Here is a 20,137-nt window from a genome sequence, read left to right as displayed (position 1 = left end):
CCCCCCCCCCCTCACAGAGAACTCAAATCAACTAAGGAGAAATACAACACGAAGATCTAAAGAAGAAATAAAATGAGGGGTACCAACTTCCAGGCGACAGAGACTGAGAGACGGATCAACGCCGAAGAAGACCCAAGGGTTCTTCAGTTTTGGCTTTGCAGAAGAATGACTGCTTCGCTTCTCCGTCGGGTCCTTTTTGGTTCCGTTTGTTAAATTTTCTATTAACCGACTAGAAACCGAAGTATTCTTCTATATTTGACCAAATTTCGGGTTTAAGAATTATGTTTCAGCTCTCTTCCGGTTCAATTAGGTTTACATGTGTGGCCGACGTGTTTGTATTGCAAATGGTTGGAATTTTCTGTTGGACTTTGTAATATGGGCCTTAAAAATGGGCTTTATAATACTTTAAAACTAATTAAATAAGTAAGTTGAAATAAAAAAAGGTATTATAAATTTGAACCTCAAGATATTATTTTGAAATAAAAAATAAGCAAGTGTAAATAGTTAATACTTATTATTAAACTGGAAGTAAAACTAAAAACAAACTAATTTCTCGTGACTGAACATTTATACTAATGTGTGTCATAGCAATCCTGGTGTCAGTTTTATGGTTATTTGGGTAATGGCAGGAACTTGAAAAGAAAGGGAGAGTTATAATGCGAGAATATCGCTATGGAGTAATGTGTAATCAAATGAAAATTGAAGGGTTTTTGAAAAAAAGAGAAAATAGTTTGTAATGGATTATGTTAATGTTAGAGGTAGGTAAGTGATATTTTTAAATTTAAAAAAAAAACTAAATACATCATATTAAATAATAATGTAAATTTCTTTTATTATGCTCAAAACAACCAATTTGTCAATTTGCTATTGTATTATTAGCCATAATAGACTTCTTGCGATTAAGTGATGTAACCAGGGAGGGATAAGATAGTCTAATACTTTGATTAAGCGCCAAAGTATAATTAAAAATTATAATTTAAGGTTAACAGAGTATAATACAATAACTATATTATGGCTAATAATACAATAGCAAATATAAGGGCTTTAAGGTTAAGTTAAAAAAATTATTTTATTATGCTCAAAATAACAATTGAATAATAGAAGTCAATTTTCTTGGATCTTAATTAGTCCACAAATGTATGCCCCCATTGGAATCTCCAATGTTAGTCTTCTTGGATCTTTTTTTAGTTTACAATTGTATGCATTGTTGAGGAATGGATCAAGATACATGAGGTTGGGTAGATTTGGCTAAATGTAATCACTTAATCCTTATATTTTGTATATTAGACATTTTTTATATGAATTGTGTTCAACTTTTGCACTTGACTAACGCCTCGTTCACCACTTCGGAGCCATCGTCAACATCTTGCATGCACTCATCTTAATAGCTGCTATATTTCTGGACAAAATCATGCTCTCAGAGAATGCGATGTTATGCGCCTCAGAGAAGTTGCATAATTTATTTCTCAACAATCTCCTACATCACTGTCGTGCTATCCATTCCAAATACTCGTCTCATGTGGTAATTAAAATTAGCATTACAATATTGTTTTAACCATTTATTTTACTTTTAAAATGCTTATGTTTGTACAGTTCGAAGAATTGCAGCATTATCATGTCCAACCATGATTCCCAGCGTAGTCAGCTTCGCGAGCGAGAGTTGATTTTGGGTCAGCCTCATAATCAAACCATGATTTCTAGTTGCCCGATCTAGATTACCATTTCACAATTTAGTGTCTTTCTTGTATAAGTATAAACATGTATACTATACACAAGAGACTACAACTTGTGTTCCCATCTTTTTAAAACCTTTTGGTATGATTTTCCTTTTTGATGCTTTATAAAAAAAAATTGTTATTCAATTCATGATATGTTACAGTACTATGTCATATCGATGACGTTTTTCTACCCGGTTAAAATTTAATCATAATTAGGTGGTTAACATATACAAATATTTCAGTCTCAGTAGTCTAACCAAACTTTCACTCATTACCATTCATAAGTTGGTTATTGTAACTATTTTCAATGGTTACTATAACAAATATCTAGTGTCTTCCAAAATTAAAATATGGCAAAGGAAAAATTGTTTAGGAGTACAAAACCCATAAGAGGAGAAGAGCCCAAAAAGGGGGAAAAAGACAGCCCAAAAAGGGGGAAAAGACATATAAAAGGTTGAGTAACTTGGTATGAATTTTCAATGAGATTTGTATATCTTCCCCCTGTGAGAGCTGTCGCATCCACATGGCCACTCATTAAAGAAAGTTTGAGGAGTAAGAGCAAGTCTAATGGTTAGAACCCTTTGTGGGTTCTGATGAATAATTTAACAGTTGATTTTACGATTTAAGAAGTTTAGAACCTTGTTAGTATAATTAATTTTCTCATTGCTCCAACTGGAGGTTCTTAAATTTTGTTTTTAGAAGTTGTTTCTCGCGGAGTATGAAGGTGTAGTCGTTGGAGCCGCGGAGCTTGGCTTCGAAGCTCGAAATCAAGGCTTGGAACGTCTCTGCGTCGTCTCCGTAGAATCTGATGGCGCTCTGGAGGGCTTCTTCTGCAGCGGAGCTGTGGTAAGAGGAGGAGGTTGTTTGTCTTGGGTTTGCCGAAAACGAAGCTGGTCAATTGGCGGCCGGAGAAGTCAGAGGAATTGGAATTGGAGGAGGATTTTCCCTAACCAAGAAAGAGATCGAAATCAGAATTGACAGAGAAGATGAAGAGATTGAGTTTGGAGGAAGAAGAGAAGATCAGTTTTCAGATGATTTACGAAGGAGAGAGAGAGAGAGACAGACATAAATGGACCTTCCAATAAGATTGTGACACGTGAGGGTTCTTATCAACTCTATAAACCCTACATTTAAAACCAGTTATGTGTTATTTTTCCCTTTTCTATTTTTTTTCTTCTCTTTTTTGTTTAGAACCTCTCTTAAGAGGTATTGATGGAGCTGGAAATATCCAATGGATATCATAACAATAAAAGAAATTAAAAAATTCAAGAGAATGAAAGAAAAGTTTCTTAAACAAGCCCTTCATGTAGGGAACCTCTTTGCCACATGTTTAACAATACGTGGTTCTGTTTTTCTTAATGTTAATAAAAGATAACTTCAGTAATTAAATTGCTTTATAAAATAAGTGTTAATTGCTAGTAAACTCCATCTTAGATATTGTGCCGATGAGGCTGATCTAAGGATTTATACAACCAATGCCTAAGGACTAAGGTATACATTGTGTTAATAGTTTGTGCTATAAATTTTGATGTCATTCGTTTCTTGATTTTTTTAATTTACTTATTCAAAAAAGAAAAAATATTTCCTCCGTTTCCAAAAGTATTTTTTTTTTAGATTTTTTATTGTTTCTTAAAGATAGATTTTCTATAAGGTACTTTGTATTTTTTTTTTTAAAAAAAACAGTAAATAAAAATATATGAATTGATTTAATATCATTGGTTGATAGTTATAAAAAAGTGTGTGATAAAAATAATTAATAAATTTATTGCAGATATTTATTTTATTTTTAAGATGCATGAATATCCAAGAAAATCTTTCTACAGGGGAACTGAGGAATATTGAATTATTGAATATCGATAAAGGAGAAAAAAGTGAAAGAAACTGAATTTAAGTTTTCCTTCTTTTTTAGGGTTTTTAGTAATTAAACCCCTCTGAATCGTAAAAAAACCTTCAACTATAAATTCTGTGAAATAAACTCTCAACTTTAATTCCGTTAATATATGCTACCCTCCGTCTAAAAAACCGTGACGGAGGGTGACATATGTTAACGGTTTATAAGTCGAGTGTTTATAATGTTGAAAACTTAGTTGAGAGTTTTTTTACGATTCAAAAATAGTTGAGGAGTTTTATCACTAAAAGTCATTAATTGTTATTAAATAATTTATTATCATTTATACATTGTTTTAAATTGATTTATAAGCCTTTAAAACTAATTTATAAATTTAATACATTAATATATTATAAAATTAATTTATACATCTTAAATTAATAATTTTCAACACTACTTACAACTTATTATAACTTCAAAATATTAAATTATTTGATATTTGGCAATAGTGATATAAAAAAAATTGTTTGTTTATATCGTCATTGTCAAATATCAAATAATTGAAAGTTTTTAAGTTATATTAAGTCATAAGTAGTGTCGAGAATAATTCATCCATGAAGTCAATTTTTCTATTTGGAGTAGGACGAACTTTTTTCTATTTTCATGATTTCTGTCATCCGGCTCATACTTTCCTATTTTCCAATATTGTTCTTGATTTATTGTATTACTTTATGTTTCAAATATATTATTGACCAAGAAAATAAAAATATAGCGTATTTATTCAGAAATCAATGAGAATAAAAATAATCATGCATTATTTTGGAGGGGGGTGAATATGAGCCGGATGACAGAAATCATGAAAATAGGAAAAATTGCGTCATACTCTAAATAGAAAGATTGACTTCATGGATGAATTATCTCGACACTACTTAGGACTTAATATAACTTAGAAACTTTAAATTATTTCATATTTGACAATGACGATATAAACACACAATTTTTTGTATATCACTATTGCCAAATATCAAATAATTTAATATTTTGAAGTTATAATAAGTTGTAAGTAGTGTTGTAAATTATTAATTTAAGATGTATAAATTAATTTTAGAGGCTTATAAATCAATCTAAAACAATGTATAATTGATAATAAATAATTTAATAACATTTAATGACTTTTAGTGATAAAACCCCTCAACTATTTTTGAATGTAAAAAAAATTCTCAACTAATTTTTCAACATTATAAACCTCAACTTATAAACTGTTAACATATATCACTTTCCGTCACAATTTTTTAGACGGACGGTAACATATGTTAACGGAATTAAAGTTGAAGGTTTATTTCACAGAAATTTTAGATTTTTAGTTGAGGTTTTTTTTACGATTCTTTTTAGTTGAGGAGTTTAATTACTAAAAACTTTTTTTTTTACGATTCCTAGCTAGGGTTGAATGCGCTATATATATGCATAAAGTTCTCTATTGTCGTTCTTGATCAAGGTAGGATACAATGTTGAAACAACATGGCTTGAGTGTGGAATCGCTACCCCACGATGTGGTCGAGCTCATCCTCGAGAGGCTTCCCGTGGACTCTCTGCTTAGACTCAAGTCTGTATCCAAGAACTGGAAATCTACAATATCGATTCCAGACGTTTCCAACAAGGACAATTTATCCGTTTTAGGCAATCACGAGGTCCTGATGTTCTTTGCGGTCCCCACGGTTACTGTAGTGATGAGGACACATATGCTATAAGATTTTGTTTGGGAGGTGTTCATCAAAAGCTTCTACGGTCTGGTTCCCAGTTTCTCGAAACTTGTTCTGCTACGGTAGTTGTGACGGTCTATTATGCCTCTACTCTCGATACGAAAAGAGTGCCAGCGTCGTGGTGAATCCCGCCACTAGATGGCATCGAAGCTTTCCTCTTTCCAACGTTCAACACCTCATCATCGAGAAATATAATAAACGTGAGGTTGCCTATCCGTTTCCTCGGCTTGGATTCGGTAAAGACAAAGTAACAGGCACGTATAAGCCGGTTTATTTATATAATTCATTTGAATTTAAACTAGACAACGTTACAACTTGTGAAGTTTTCGATTTTCGCACCAATGCATGGAGGTACGTTGTCCCCTCTTCTCCTTATCGGATTCTTGGTCACTATGAACCCGTGTATTTAGATGGATCACTTTACTATCTCACCAAAGAAGAAACCGAGGTATTACCTTTCAGTTTTCCCGCTGAAACTTCTTTTGAAGTCAAGTTATTATCTTTGGATCTTCACACCGAGACGTTTCAAGTCATCTGCAAAGCTCCCTTTGTCCAACCTCATTCATCTGACCTTTACAGCATCACCATGTGCATCCTCGACGATCGTTTGTGCGTGTCCGAGAAAAACTGGCCCAACCAAGAGATATGGTCGTTCGATGGCGCCAACAAGACATGGACGGTAATGTGTTTCATAGATCTTACCGAAAGTGTTTCTTTGTTTGAGGAAAGAAGCTTTGCGCGTTCATCAATCGCGCAGCCATCAATAGCATTGGTGGATAAGAACAAGTTATTGCTTCGTGGTAATGATTACTTCCATACACTGTTTATATATGATCTTCATACCAAATCTTTTGATTTACTCTTCAAACCTCCTAAACCCGTAGGTCCTGTTTATTATTTCGAAAGTTTATTCCATGTCTAGTCATATTCCTTATTGAATCATTCTACTTTAACATTTTAATTTACTTCTCTTTTAACATTTAAATTATTTTGTTGTGGTAGTATGCATCTTCTTCCTCTCAAAGATTTTTATGATTATTGTTGGTGCTTCTTTTGGAGCTTAAACTTTTTTTTCTGCCTTTATTTTTATATATATATATATATATATAGTTTCTAAATAATTTATTTTTCTAGATGTTGTAAAATGTTAATAGAAGCAACATGGTTAAGCACGTTGATATTACAACAAATTTGCTCATAACAAAATAACAAAACACATGCACTGTGAGGTTTTTTAAATGTCAATGTACAACAAGGATGTATCAAAGCATTGATAGAAACCTAGATGATCTAATAAGATAAATGATTTTGTTGATATTCTAGGTTTCTTCTGGAAACACTTTATGTAGAAAATCGACAAACCGTTTTGAGTAAACCTTAGGTTCTGTCACAGATATTGTCATGGGGTCATACCGCAAAGACTTGCATTTATGCTCCACTTTCTTCTTTGCGTTATATTCCTGTAGAATATCTATGATTCCCATGTATACAACCACATCGTATACTTCAAAGAGCTCAATAGTGGCAGACTCTTCCTTGTCCTCATCCAGCTTGTGATGAGCTTGAGCCGGCATGTTCACTCCTAACTGTACCCGAAGCCTAATAAAACCAATAGATGCAATGACATTGTTAAAGCTATAAGCACATGTCAAATGAAAAAAAAAAGCAAGAACATAGATGAGTTACCTTGCAGTTCCAGGAAGAATAAGATCAACTTCCTTCTCTCCAACTGAAAATGCTCTGAGTGTGCTTCCTCTGATGTGAGGACCTGGTGCAGTATTCACTGAATTGGGTTCATGAGTCACTAGTAGCAACCCTTTTGGAGGTATGGAGAGTTCTTGAGCCATACCAACTGCACATAATAATATGAGTAAGCTCATGAAGCCATCAAAAAAATTCTCCATGAAACACTGATACCTACCATCTACAGAAGAGACACTATCTTGATCTGACATTTCGTTAGGATGCTCAAGGATATCATTAAGCTGCTCCGGAGCTCTGAAGTGTACTCCTAGTAAAAGACTGTAGTCAATGATGTGCAGAGATTCCAAGAACGCGCAGTCTAAGTAAATTTGCCTGCCAAAACCAAAACAAGGAGGTTACCACAAACAGTTAGAAACATTCAAAATTAAAAAAAAAAACACCATTGTTAAGTCATTGTATAGCAGCTCACTTGAAGAGGGCCTCCCTTAACAGCTTGTCCATATGAAACTCATAAGCTAGATCAAGATCTTTCAATGTAGTCTTTTCTTGGATTTTAGTCTTTTCAGTGATTCTCCCTTGTGTTGATCCTTTAAGATCATATCGACGATGGATCTTTAACTCTGTGCAGAACATATTTCCCATGACCACAAAGCGTACCTATCAAAACACCAGAAAGCTCATGCTAAGGTGTAACACAATAGAAACTAAGCTATGATAGAGACCAGAGTAATCATTACCTTCTTCCCCAACTTGAGTTTTATTCTGTGAACTCCAAAAAATTTGGTTATAAGTGTGTTTTCATGGTCACCTACATGTCGATAGTACTTAGGCAACATTTTGAGCAGGACCTAAAAAGCAAAACAGCTGAATGAATTAGCATCTGTATTATTGAAAATTTAGAATGTTACCACCACAAGCTATATAGTTCAAACCTCCAACTCTGATTTTTTTAATGTTTTGATCACAAATCTGTCATCATGAGAAAGGTAGAAGATACTGCCACTTTTCCCAGGGGAACAAATCTCTGTCAGGCCATCATCACCACATATAGACATCATGTAGTCCGCAGGATCTAACTTGAACATTGCCCTCAAATTCCTGAAACATTTCATTGAAACAAAACAGAACACAGAATTTCAATTTAAGAAAGATAGATCAAGAGGGACAACAGAGATATAAGGCAGTGCTAAGAAGTTCATAAACTAGTATACATATTGATAAGCTATTTACTCTGATTCTAAACTTATTTGCTATCTTATCTGCCTGAAGAAAGCTGTTTTACCTGAAAACCATAGGACAATAGTCTTTCCAAGAAAAGTCTATAGACTTGTGTGGAGGAGTAAAATTGGAGCCGTCTCTAGGGAAGTACATCATTGTTCTGGCCTTCTTACCAAAGTCTGAAGCACGTACTTCTCGCCTAGGCACTGGTGTAATTTTTCCAACAGTATACCTGTAAACATCCAATGATTCTTGTGTCAAGAAGAAGTATTAACTATAATGCAATCATAGAGAAATATGGATACATAAAGCCATCATAATAGCTATGCAAACAGGTTGTATGTTTTTAGCCCCTATAATGTAGTTTACCTGATACCAAGTTGGAGATTGAGCATTAGATAATAGTTATGTTCCCCTTTAAGAAAGGTCATGAAACTCCTATCCCTAACTTGTTTAGGCAAATTTGGAGGTCTAATCTTGTGTGACCTATCAACAGAACTTGTAATAGTTTCTCTAATCAAAACTCCTTGCATGTACTCCCTTTCATAAACCACACGGTTCTTATCTTGTCCCTCTCTCTGTCCTGAGCCAGAAGACCGTGCAGACTTAGATGATGGCCCATGACATGTGAAGTCACTTGGAGGAGGCTCAGATGTCCTTAAGTTCTCATCTCTAAACCTCTCTGACAATGTTTTAGACGTTCCACTAACCGAAGTTTTCACGGAAAGACTTGGCGTCACAGTACTCAAACTCCTTAGCTCCTCAACATTTATCGATGAGCTACGAGATAGTACAAACTTTCCAGTGTCATCGTGTTGAAGAGATCGGCACCACTTCTTGAGAGATGGATGTTTACTACCAGCAGGATAAAAGACTCCTTTACCATCTTTGAGTCCATGAGACCAGGCTCCATAGTATAAACATCCATCAACAAACTTATAAACACCAGAGCCATGTCTAAACCCATTCAACCAAAACCCGTCGAAAAGATCACCATTAGCCCATCTCATGACTCCTCTTCCACACATTTTACCGTTCTTCCAGTTACCTATGTACCTGTTTCCATTGGTCCAAGAATAGCTACCATGCCCTTCTTGCAACCCTTCTTTCCATGAACCATCATAAAGATCTGAGTTAACATACTCTTTCCTCCCAAGACCGTGTCTTACATTCATCCTCCATGCTCCACTATAAACAGATCCATCAGGTGATGTCATGGTGCCAATACCATGGAGGTATCCACCAGAGAAATCTCCTTCATACTTAGCTCCAGATGGCCACACAAGCTTCCCTTTACCAGAGATTTTTCCTTCATACCAGTCTCCTTGGTAGATAGTTCCATCTGACCATTCATACTTTCCTTTCCCATGAGGAAGTGATCCTTTAAGCTCACCGGAATAGAAATCACCATTTGAAAATTCTCTTTCTCCAGGCCTGAGGATGGTACACAATGGTATAATACTTTTTAACAAGCTAGAAAATGAAGAAAGATGTCTCAAATGTAGGAATTGATTTTGTTTAAAACCAAAACACACCTTGTATCCATCTTGGCTTAGCTTTTTAGTAATCGTAGAACAATTTTTGGTGCCTCACAAAAGATGTTCTTGAGCACATGGTCTACTTTTCTGCATAAGCTAAGAAAATAATAAGATCAAATATCACAAACTGAAAACAGAGAACTAATATTCGATTAATTAATACACAAAAATCATTATCATGAGCTCGAATCTCAGAACATGACTCTTACAAGTAACTATTTAATAGATTTTGGGTTTAGAAAATCAAACTCAACAAAACCGATATCGGATTAGCAGCATACTCACCCAGATGAATGAAACTTTGTAGACTCTAAGATGAGAGATGGAGAAGAAGAAAAGACATGAGAGTCTGAGGTTTTGAGAAGCTTTTCTTCCTGAGAATTGGTTCTTTTTGTATTGTAAAATATTTAGAATGTTGTCCCATGCACCAAGTTCCATTCAAACCAGCTTTCTTCTTTCTTTTTTTTTAAACGAATTTATGCGACATGTGTTTTTCTTTCTTTTCTCATTATTTTATTTTATTTTATTAATATATTGACTGGTTCATAAATGGGCACATATTTTAAGAAAAATACAGATTTTTTTTTATAAAGAGTACATAGTAAAATAGTAACGAGATAATCTAACTAATGATTTAAGCCGGATCGATAATTAGTTGTGATAATCTTATGTTATCTATCGTATACAAAATGTCGAACTGTCAAATCATCCAGGAGTGTCGAATCCACAATCCATATTTATTTTATTTCAACGTTCGATGATTAATATCCCCATATAATTTCAGTTCCAGCTATTATTATTATCCAATAACGTATTTCTCATAATAATAATTGAAGGGAAAAATACAAGCCAATATTGTTACCCTATAACGTTTTCAAGAAAACATAATTCTGTTAATTTTATCACATGTGTCTATGATATTTGTATGAAGAATATCATCTAGCCCTCCATGCTTGAACGAGTTTTATATTTTTATTCCATCTTTAAAATGTGAGATTTTAATGTTCATCTGACTAATAATACTCGCAGAGCTTTCGACCGAATAATAGCTTTATTCCCACGATATAAAGCATTTAAGCTCAGCCGATTGTTTTTATAATGTTCGAATAGAATATATGAGCAATAATTATATTTAAGGATATAATATTAGATCAGCCAATGTGAGACAAAAAGAAAAAGTTCAACCGATGACCAAAAAAGATGGCAAAAGCCAAAAAAAAAGGAAGGTTCGACCAATGTTTGATCATATTTACGAGTTCGAAGTTCTACGTTGAGATTTATGATTACCAACATCAAAGTACTTTTATGTGTAAATAGATAGATTTAAAGTAATTTATTAAAGTTGAACTCTCCTAGCGATTTTGTATTTTCTGAATAATTACAAAAACTTGAAGAAAGAGACAAGTCACTACTGTTTATATACTCCTTCAAAGGGAAAGACAACAGAAGAAGCCCAACTAAATCACATAAAATCTGTACAAAAAAAGAAACTGGGAAAAGATATTGCACCGCCCAGGCTCAGATTTAGTTATCTATCCATACAAAAGCCCGACCATATAAACAATTTTCTTTTGTCTGCTGAGGGTTTGTAATGAACTGAATTTAGATATGGACGATATCGACGTCAGAAACTAGAAAAGATATGAACAAAGAAGAACGATCTTGTGACAGCACAACGGAAGAAGACAAACCATGATAAGACCTTTAAATTTATTTATTTCATTGTTTCGCTAAAGACGGACCCATGTATTGCTTGATAAAGTCTCTTACGTTGCGAACGAACAACAAAACAATATTCGAATAGACTAAGAAGTTGATTAAAATATGAAAAAGTGGTGGAGTGGATGTCACGCAAGGTATGAAGAGAAGGGAAGTGGGGCTGTGCAGTTCCTTGTCGGTCTCCTGCCGTACAGTTCGTTGCAAAGTATCTTATTTAGGTAATAACTCTAATCGTTTCTTTGTGAAAAAAAAAACTATTCCTTAAAAAGACGTTTTATGAAAAAAAATGTCAATTCTACTATTCATGTAATAATGTACTTCACATTGACGTACACCACCAAGTAGACTATAGAGGTTTACAAAACAAAAACAGCAAAACTTTTATACAATTTAACATTTCACAATGGTTACAACTCACCAAGGTAACACTCTTCCCTCCGGACGTATCTCCGACCCATCTTCGTCTTCAAAATCAAAATCTAGCTTCTCTACGACCATACCAAACTCATTGCTTTTGTTCCTCGCTGTTTTCTTGCAGGACTGGATTGACATCTCTGCGAAATCATCATCATCCTCGGCTACATTCCGACTAGTATTCTCGTCTCTTCTCCTCTTGCCTGTATCTGGACTAATCATGGAGTCTTTGTTACTTGTTCCATAGTACTCGTTCACTGTTGACTCTATTGTTTCTAACAAACGGTCACCATACTTGGTTACTTTGGCCCTGAAAGATTGCACACCATCCATCAAACTCTTTATTCATTTGCCTTGTGATGATGATAACGAGACGACTACAGGTTTTGAAAGCTAAAAGTAACTTACTTCCCAAGTCCATTTATCTCTAAGAGTTCCTCTTTGGTTCTTGGAATTTTCTTGCTTATCTGCTGAAGCGTTGCATTGCTTCCACCACACAACAAAAGGTATAAGTCACATTGAACATGTATCATTCAAGGACTTTGGAAGATCATGGAAAGTGAGAAGCGGAATTTTTACCCAAATATATGATATGCCATGACACCGTCAGGGGCTTCTTTGACAAGAAGCGTACGAAGCTTCCTCAACGCTGTGTACATGATGGCAGAGAGATTCTACAGAGAAAAACATAAACAAACCAACTTCTCAACAATTCAATGTGGTACGTTATCTGAACAAGAAAAGGGAGATTAAACTACAAAGTGATATACCAAATCTTCTGGAGGAGTATCTGCTGATGTTACCGGAGCTTTTGCAGGGGTAGGCGCCGGTTTAGTCGGCTTTAATACTTTTACAGAAGAAGGGAATCTGCAACAGAATATAGAAGTGTTTGCTAAAGTTATCTTTAACATGTCCCATAATATATTTAAACATATAACTAACATGAACCTTAAAAAAGAAAGATATATCTCAAGTACAAAGACAAACCTCATCATTATAGTCTGGCTTCCAGAAAAGAGTGAGGCAGCCTTTGAATTATTCACCTAGATACAGATAGGTAAATAGACGTTAGGTGTGTAACAGCTTCGAGAACAAATGTTATATCCATACACACAGACAACCAGTTCCATATTGCTTGCTATCATCCTTAACCATCAATGAGAGGGAGAAGCCAAGAGGAAAATATTAAAATTAAGTGTACCTTGAGCAGCGATGACACGGATCCGTACATATCACTTTTCCTAACATCTTCCACAAGAATGTCCTCTGTTACGAGATAGTGCAGGATACGAGAGACTTCAATTTTCGATAACTGTTTTCCAGCTCCATGGAACTGCAACGTCTCATGTCTGTGTTTCTTGACCTACATACAGATATGATTAGTACATGGATATAAGATATCTCCTAAAGCTTGAAAGAGATGCGGATTATTTTTATTTGTGCATACCATTTGGTTTAAGGAACCTCTGTAGACTTCAAGAATATGAGACGAAGAAAACCTTTCTCCTATTTGCTTCACCAGCTCAACCTGTGCAAGGCACAGAATATAGTAACCCGCGATCAATAACAACACATCCACCAAATGAGATAATACAACATGATAACCAATTAAAGAATCCTATACCAATTGCCTTGTAATCACGGTGACATCTTTGTCAATCAAACTCTGGCTACTGCAACAACTATCACACGTATTTTTGCAGTTTGTGGTGTCAAACTTCTCCCCAAAATGGACTAGTTGTAGGAAACGTCGGCAGTCCACCTCATTTTCACAGTATCTAAGCTGAAACAATAAATTTTGGAGAAATATCTCGGCAAGTATAACTTCGAAAAAAGCAAATAATAGGAATCTTCACGTTAAGTACCATGCGGTGAAGGTTTTCAGAGTTCGTTTCAAGTAACCTCGCTGAACTTGCTACACGATTATAACCACTTGCCATGGGGCTTTGGTCAACTCCTCCTTGGCTAATCATATGCTTAACTCGTATCTGAAAAAATATTGTGGATCAGAAACATAACCAAGACAAGAAAGATGAACGATGAAAAAAAATTCTTTATGTTAGTATACATGCAGCTTACATAGTCGCCATAACCGTAATACAAAACACAAGATGCCCGCTGGCCATCCCTGCCAGCACGACCGCATTCCTTGGTTTCGGAAAAACATAGCTCATTTCAGTTTCTAGGATAAATAACAGTATCTAGCTCCGTGTGCAACAAGCTACATACCTGATGATAGCCTTCAATAGACTTCGGGAGCGAGTGATGAATAACAAAGCGCACATCAGGCTTGTTGATTCCTGTAATGTACAATGTTAATGGGCAACAAAACTCCAAAATTAAAACAAGCAAAGAAAAAATCAGTACCCATTCCAAAGGCAACAGTAGCACATATTATATTGATTTCGTCCTTGCTCCATTGTTTCTGTACTAAGGCACGTTGAGTAGGCTCTATACTGCCATGGTAGAATGCTGCTTTATGACCAAACTCCTGAAATGGTATCCATTTCTACGTTTAAACAATCAATGATATTTTGTAGTATGCATAAGACATGATAAAGCTTCAATATACAAATGACCAACCTTCAACTTTTCAGCAACTTTCTCGCAGTCCATTCTTGAAAGACAATATATAATTCCACACTCATCAAAATGGTTTTCCCTGATGAATTTGTCAATATCTTCTAGACACTTTTTGGTCTTGGGAACAACGGAATACCTACAAATTTCTAGGTAAGCAGCATTTTGGAGTATAAGCATAAACATCTGTTTTTAGTTAATGTTACTTTACCATAGATTTGGACGATTAAAACTTTGCCGGAACACAACACAATTGACAAGGCCAAGGGCTTGTACAACGTCTTCTTTTACACTGGCTGTTGCGGTAGCTGTTAAAGCTAAGACGGGAATGTTTGGAAACTTCTGCTTCAGAATACCAAGACTCTGCATATTCCACAATATTCTTGGTGGGTAAAAAGGAAGGACATGCTTCTCAAAAAGTAAAAGAAGTGCCTTGATTGAAGCTTTTGATGGTCTAACCTGGTAGTCTGGCCGAAAGTCATGCCCCCATTGGCTTACACAATGAGCTTCATCAATAACAAATCGAGCAAGCAAACCTCGGGAGTTTAAGCTTTCTAGATGCCTCAAAAGAGAATCGCTTCTGTAGTCAAGAAACAGATACTTCTTAGATACGTGTTACCAGTAATATCAATCAGTGAGGCGAGCCTTGCACTACTTGTCCACAACATGCTAATAACCAATCTAGAATTATAAGAAACCTATTGTAGAATTGCATGTATCATAGGCCACGATATATCCTACCCGAGGCTAGTAAGTAGTAAAAGAGGAATACAGAACATATACTTTTTTTTTAAAAAAGAGAACAAGAGTATTTATAAAAATAAAATAACAACTTACTGTGCCACTTTTTCGGGTGTGACATAGAGTAATTTGTACTTAGAGTGCTCGTAACTAAGCTCCTGAAAGATCTTCAGTTGTTCAGCCCATTCCATGCCGGCACTTAGGGAAGCAGCGGGTATATTGGCCTGTAAGTTGTAACCATGATTCAGAAATCAAAAAAATCCTCTATAAGAATAATTATCAATGAAGCAGAAGATACAGTAGAATCTCTGAGGGTTGCTGAAGTGTTCACCTGCAATAGGTTCATTATCTGGTCTTGAATAAGTGACACAAGTGGAGAAATGACTAATGTTATTCCTTGACAGATCAGAGCGGGGAGCTGCAAAAGAAAGATGTTAGAAAACCGTTTGGAGAACACAACCTGAAACTTTCATCGCTTTTGAATATGATAATTCGATACCCAGTGCAAATCAAGAAACAGATTGAAGAATCAAAAGCGACATTTAAAAGCATTGGAAGTATAATGACCTGATATGTTAAACTCTTTCCTCCTCCAGTTGGCATCAAAACAAAAACATCAGAGCCACTCATTGTTGCATTGATGATTTCTCTCTGGTTAGGTCGAAACGAGTGATTTCCAAACACCTTTTTGTTACTGACCTGAAAGTTGCAAGGAAACACATGAGCACATGGAGTGTAAGTGAACAAAGAAAATAGAAACTCAGAAAATCACCTCTAAATTTTTCGTCCAAGAAAATTCACGACTGCTCCACTTTTTGTCACTTGAACCTTCGGTGTACGTCACGTCGATAATCCTCGGAACATATTGTTCCCTCTCTACAGGAGCAGATGAAAGACCATACCTATCTACAGAAAATGAAGAATCTCTTGGCATGTTCCAGCTTTCAGATGCATATCTGCCTTGCTCACTAAACTGTGCTCGAGAATCAGTTTGTGGATGATCCATATTTCGATTTGTTGCTTTGGGTGTTTCATACTGGAAAGAAGGAGTAGCTGTAGATGACAAAAGTTTAGAGGTTTCCCTTTCTTTATCTCGGATATGGTTCTCGAGCTGCTGAATTTGCTTCTTCAGCTGTAACCTAGCAACAGTACAAATTGTGATACATTAGAACTGACCAAAAGTCAAGGCATACTCACAGTTGTGACACCCTTAATACTCGTACTCAAGAAACAGATGTATTGTCCCTTATTTCTTTAGCCCTGATCTCTTTTTGCTGTATTATTCCCAATAGATTTTGCAGGATAGTATACCAAAAGGGAGTAAATTCAACAGCCAAGAAAACGGAAACAAAATCGATTTGAATATAGACCTTTCTTGGCGAAGCTCTTGAATACGATCAGGACTCAGATCAGTATCATCGTCAAGGAGTTCATTTGATATTGCAATCAACGCGTTCTTCATTTGTTCCAAATGGGTTGAGGCTTCAGGACAAAGCCCTAGCTGAGGAGATACCAACATCAAACAAAATGAGAAAACCAATAGGTTTCAAAATTAAACAGACATTAAAAGCGGAGAAAAGGAGTAGTCATACCTTTAATCCATGACTACAGTTGGAACATAGTTCAGGAGGCAGACAACACTCTTCTTCTCTACGGGAAGAACTTCTATCCACAGGTGGAGTTCTCAATGGAAAACACGATACAGATGGTTGTGGGGTACTTGTTGATTGGTAGTGTTCCATCAGAATTTGGTCGACATCAATATTCTGCATCACAACGTGTAAACATGCTTGAGTTGACATATTTTCACCACAAAGCCAAGCATCTATGAAAATACTTCTTCCCAGATCCGAACTGGGTAACAGTTACATCTACCTATACGTAGTTTTGATCTTTACTGTCATCGAAACATGCTACAATTCACAGATAATACAAATTCGAGACTCAAAAAACCAGCTTCCAGCTATCACATGGAGTACTAAATAAGGCAAAACTATGTGCTACTTTAACTGGTAGCATTACCTGAAGTATGTCATCATCATCAATCTCATCAAGACATGCTTCTCCAGATTCCAACTGCTCCGCTGCCAATGCAGAATTCCTGAATGGTTTCTCCACACCATTTGAATGCGCGCAATTGGTCTCTGGTTCTCTGACCTCATCATTTACCCGTGAAAACTTTTCAGCAGCTATTTTATCATCACCAGGGACAGAGGAAGGAAAGCTGTGAGAGTATCTTCCAGTTCCTGGTACACCCATTTGACTTTGATTTTGTCGATTGTTTGAATAAAAAGAACCATCAGTGCTAGATGTCACTTTCACATTGGATCTCTCTCTTGCAGAATATGAATCATCAACCGGGGGAGTGATTCCAGGTCTTAGGTAGGTCTTATTTATTGAGAGACTTGAAAGAGCTCGCCAACCCTGCCAACGTAAGATACTAATAAGTAAACAGCTCAGGACAAGAGGTATATCAAAAAGGGGAAGTTCAATCAGAAACTAGGGAAATATAAGATATGGATAGAGAAAAAGAAAAACATATAATTACCATCACACACACACATTGTCTTCAACAATATTACCTTGGCAATTTGCGGGTGCGCCAAAGTATGCGCATTGACGCTGGGAAACGCAATTGACCTAGACAGAGAGAGAACAAAGCTTTTTAAATACTTATGAATCCCTTAGTTGTAAACAGAGCAATGAAGAAGACTAAGAAAATCTCACAAGATTCTCCATCAATAACATATTCTTACAAGAGACATCATGTGAAAATATTGGGCTTTCAGTCTTATCTGAGGTACTTTGGCAGTATGAGAGTCAACCTTTACTAATAATAAGAAAACAAAACACGCATTGGCACAAAGGATCTCTAACGGATGGTGGAAAGCTATCGGGCAAAAGTAAAAGACAACCACGGAACAATGAGAGCAAACACAAGGAGAAGAGTGTTGTCGAAAGAATGAAGTACATATAGACATAATACCTTGCAGCCACATCTCTGCATCTTCCAGGCTTCTGACTTTCTAGAGCGTAAAGGAAATTGGAGCTCAGATGCTTAGTCACCGAAGATGGACTTCCATCGAGCACCTTTACATGTTCTGACCAATTAGTTTGAGGAGCTTTAGGTTTCTGAACTTCAGAGAGACTCATCCTACTGCAATTCAACAATGAGAAACTGCCTCAAAATCTTAGAATAACAAAAAAAGAGAGAGAGAGAGAGAGAGAGAGAGAGAGTACACACTACATGGAAAAAATCAAACTTGCCTCATTTGATTTGAACACAATCATAGATTTTTTAATACCGCTGAAGAGTTTCCAGTAACTTTCTCTTCCCTTGACACCTCAATGTCGTCACTTGACGAAACACGCACAAGAATAAGATACATCAACAAGAGCTGAGCGAGTTGAACACTATCACCGACTATAATACTCAAAAATCGAGTGTCATTTGCAGTAATTTTATCAAATTTCATTTGAGAATCACATCTCAAGAACAAAAAGTCGAAACGAGAATCGACCATGTCCATTGCTCCAAAGAATTCTCTTAATCGGAAACTAAACAGAAAGTCATCACATTTACCGAAGAATCGCATCGATGTGACGACAAAGCAAACCCTAGAAACGACTGAGAAAGGAGAGCTGAGGGAATAATACATTTTTAGAACGAACGGAGTCGTTTGCTTCTAACACCGGCGAGGCGAAGTAGTGGAGGATAATGAAAGGATCGCCACCGACTGAGCAAAACGCCGTTTAAGGATTTTGCGGTTTCCCTGATGGCGGGATAGCCTCTCTCCTCTTCTCGCTTATTCGCAAACGCTAATTATTGTTTTTGATATTTTTAACTTTGTTTTTTTGTTTTCTTCCAAGTTCCAACATTAATTAAATTATAATTAGGATTAATTTGCTAAATAGCCAATTTCTGAATCATAACTACTAAGTATATAGCATTGAATTTGACATAATTAAATCAATAACATTTAACACAAGATTTATCTAGTTATACCATTTTAATTTATAAGTAACCGGTGAGCTGAGAAAAAAATCATCACTTGCATACATGGCTACGAGTAAATGGCTACGAGTAAAGCAACGGTGGTCTTTAGAACGATGTCACACAATTATGTACTGATCTTGTAGAGTTAATGGTGCCGTATGTGAAGTTTTATAGATGCAAACATAATTTACTGAGGAGGAAGAGAAAGCGCGACGGAGACACCACCCATAACGTTAGTTTCAATGTATAAAAAATAGTATAGAACATCTACGAATAGTATAGAACTAGGATAAGACCTACGCCTTGCGCATGGTGAATTTATTTTTATATATTTCGATATTTTCTTTTATATATTTGATCTTTTTATTTATATATATAAAATATTTTTTTGTTGTTATTATATAATTTCTTTCCGATGGATCGAATCAAATTTTATTAAAAATAATAGAACAAAACTATGATTAATACATCATGGGTTGATCGGATTAGACATTAAACAAATTATGACATAAAAACCTTATTTTTCCATCGAACACAGTATTGAAAAAAGTGAACAGTATTGTTTTCACAGTTGAATTATTTTGACTTTTATCTTCCATATGGTTTTGAAAGCTTTCAAATCAACCATCGAATTGATACATGTCATTTTAATGTTTTTAGTCGTATACTTAAGGAAAACTTATTTTTTTTGTAATTTAAAGTCGTTTTAAAAAATTCAAAATATAACATATACGAAAAAATATAACATATAAGAAAAATATAACATATACGGTGTTCTCATTTTTGTATTTTAAAGTTGTTTAAAAAATATATATAACATATAATATTTCCTCATTTTTGTAATTTAAAGTCATTTTAAAAAGTTCAAAATATAACATATAAGAAAAAATCTAACATATAAGAAAAATCTAACATATAAG

At 35.3% G+C, this 20,137-nt stretch overlaps 4 protein-coding genes across 10 annotated transcripts in view; 1 reads left to right on the top strand and 3 right to left on the bottom strand.

Moving 5' to 3' along the window:
• The window catches only part of LOC106311929 (cytochrome c oxidase assembly factor 5), a 1,459-nt gene extending 1,194 nt beyond the window's left edge, over positions 1–265 (bottom strand). Inside the window, exon 1 of one of the 4 annotated variants that reach the window (XM_013749268.1) lies at positions 84–265. The gene's annotated coding sequence lies outside the window, so the exon portion shown is untranslated. The remainder of the gene's footprint in view (positions 1–83) is intronic. The other 3 variants (XM_013749269.1, XM_013749271.1, XM_013749270.1) reach the window with 3 other exon arrangements.
• A 4,786-nt stretch (positions 266–5,051) lies between these two features.
• Positions 5,052–6,228, top strand: LOC106309367 (F-box protein At1g11270-like). Its single transcript, XM_013746398.1, is given in 4 exon segments — positions 5,052–5,177; positions 5,180–5,284; positions 5,287–5,754; positions 5,800–6,228. Coding segments are annotated over 4 exon segments (1,128 nt in total).
• Positions 6,229–6,441: 213 nt separating this feature from the next.
• LOC106307687 (phosphatidylinositol 4-phosphate 5-kinase 7) lies at positions 6,442–10,208 on the bottom strand. 2 transcript variants are annotated; one of them, XM_013744707.1, is made up of 10 exons: positions 10,052–10,208; positions 9,764–9,853; positions 8,598–9,662; positions 8,293–8,460; positions 7,943–8,108; positions 7,748–7,858; positions 7,480–7,667; positions 7,228–7,382; positions 6,993–7,158; positions 6,442–6,905 (listed from the first exon to the last, which is right to left on the bottom strand). In XM_013744707.1, the coding sequence occupies exons 2-10, from the start codon at positions 9,772–9,774 to the stop codon at positions 6,626–6,628; spliced, it is 2,310 nt and encodes a 769-aa protein (XP_013600161.1). In that variant the 5' UTR covers positions 9,775–9,853; positions 10,052–10,208; the 3' UTR covers positions 6,442–6,625. The 2 variants fall into 2 exon arrangements, with proteins under 2 accessions (XP_013600161.1, XP_013600160.1); XM_013744706.1 differs by having other exon boundaries at positions 9,764–9,862; positions 10,052–10,195.
• A 1,532-nt stretch (positions 10,209–11,740) lies between these two features.
• LOC106312557 (ATP-dependent DNA helicase Q-like 4A) lies at positions 11,741–19,044 on the bottom strand. 3 transcript variants are annotated; one of them, XM_013750118.1, is made up of 26 exons: positions 18,878–19,044; positions 18,465–18,577; positions 18,207–18,377; positions 17,803–17,860; positions 17,243–17,644; positions 16,813–16,986; positions 16,591–16,721; positions 15,993–16,359; positions 15,788–15,919; positions 15,552–15,638; positions 15,317–15,444; positions 14,939–15,059; positions 14,691–14,842; positions 14,483–14,618; positions 14,267–14,390; positions 14,129–14,199; positions 13,979–14,047; positions 13,765–13,887; positions 13,524–13,682; positions 13,347–13,427; positions 13,101–13,262; positions 12,887–12,942; positions 12,670–12,766; positions 12,479–12,573; positions 12,308–12,385; positions 11,741–12,209 (listed from the first exon to the last, which is right to left on the bottom strand). In XM_013750118.1, the coding sequence occupies exons 2-26, from the start codon at positions 18,509–18,511 to the stop codon at positions 11,900–11,902; spliced, it is 3,531 nt and encodes a 1,176-aa protein (XP_013605572.1). In that variant the 5' UTR covers positions 18,512–18,577; positions 18,878–19,044; the 3' UTR covers positions 11,741–11,899. The 3 variants fall into 3 exon arrangements, with proteins under 3 accessions (XP_013605572.1, XP_013605573.1, XP_013605574.1); XM_013750119.1 differs by having other exon boundaries at positions 18,488–18,577; XM_013750120.1 differs by lacking the exon at positions 18,465–18,577.
• Positions 19,045–20,137: the final 1,093 nt, after the last annotated feature.

The sequence above is a fragment of the Brassica oleracea genome, chromosome C8 (genome assembly GCF_000695525.1).
Source record: "Brassica oleracea var. oleracea cultivar TO1000 chromosome C8, BOL, whole genome shotgun sequence".
In the NCBI taxonomy this organism is placed as follows: domain Eukaryota; kingdom Viridiplantae; phylum Streptophyta; class Magnoliopsida; order Brassicales; family Brassicaceae; genus Brassica; species Brassica oleracea.
The sequence above is the reverse complement of the archived record's forward strand: the minus strand, read 5'-3'. Positions and strand labels throughout refer to the sequence as shown.

Excerpts from the sequence above, each read along its gene's own strand:
- LOC106312557 (XM_013750118.1), bottom strand. The coding sequence starts at position 18,511 with ATGATTGTGTTCAAATCAAATGAGGCAAGTTTGATTTTTTCCATGTA. Across the intron at positions 17,861-18,206 it reads TGCAGAGATGTGGCTGCAAG|GTCAATTGCGTTTCCCAGCG; the intron begins GTATTATGTCTA and ends CTCTCTGTCTAG. Across the intron at positions 14,391-14,482 it reads AAGTTGCTGAAAAGTTGAAG|GAGTTTGGTCATAAAGCAGC; the intron begins GTTGGTCATTTG and ends ATACCATTTCAG.
- LOC106307687 (XM_013744707.1), bottom strand. Across the intron at positions 7,859-7,942 it reads TAAAAAAATCAGAGTTGGAG|GTCCTGCTCAAAATGTTGCC; the intron begins GTTTGAACTATA and ends TTTGCTTTTTAG. Across the intron at positions 7,159-7,227 it reads TAGTGTCTCTTCTGTAGATG|TTGGTATGGCTCAAGAACTC; the intron begins GTAGGTATCAGT and ends TATTATGTGCAG.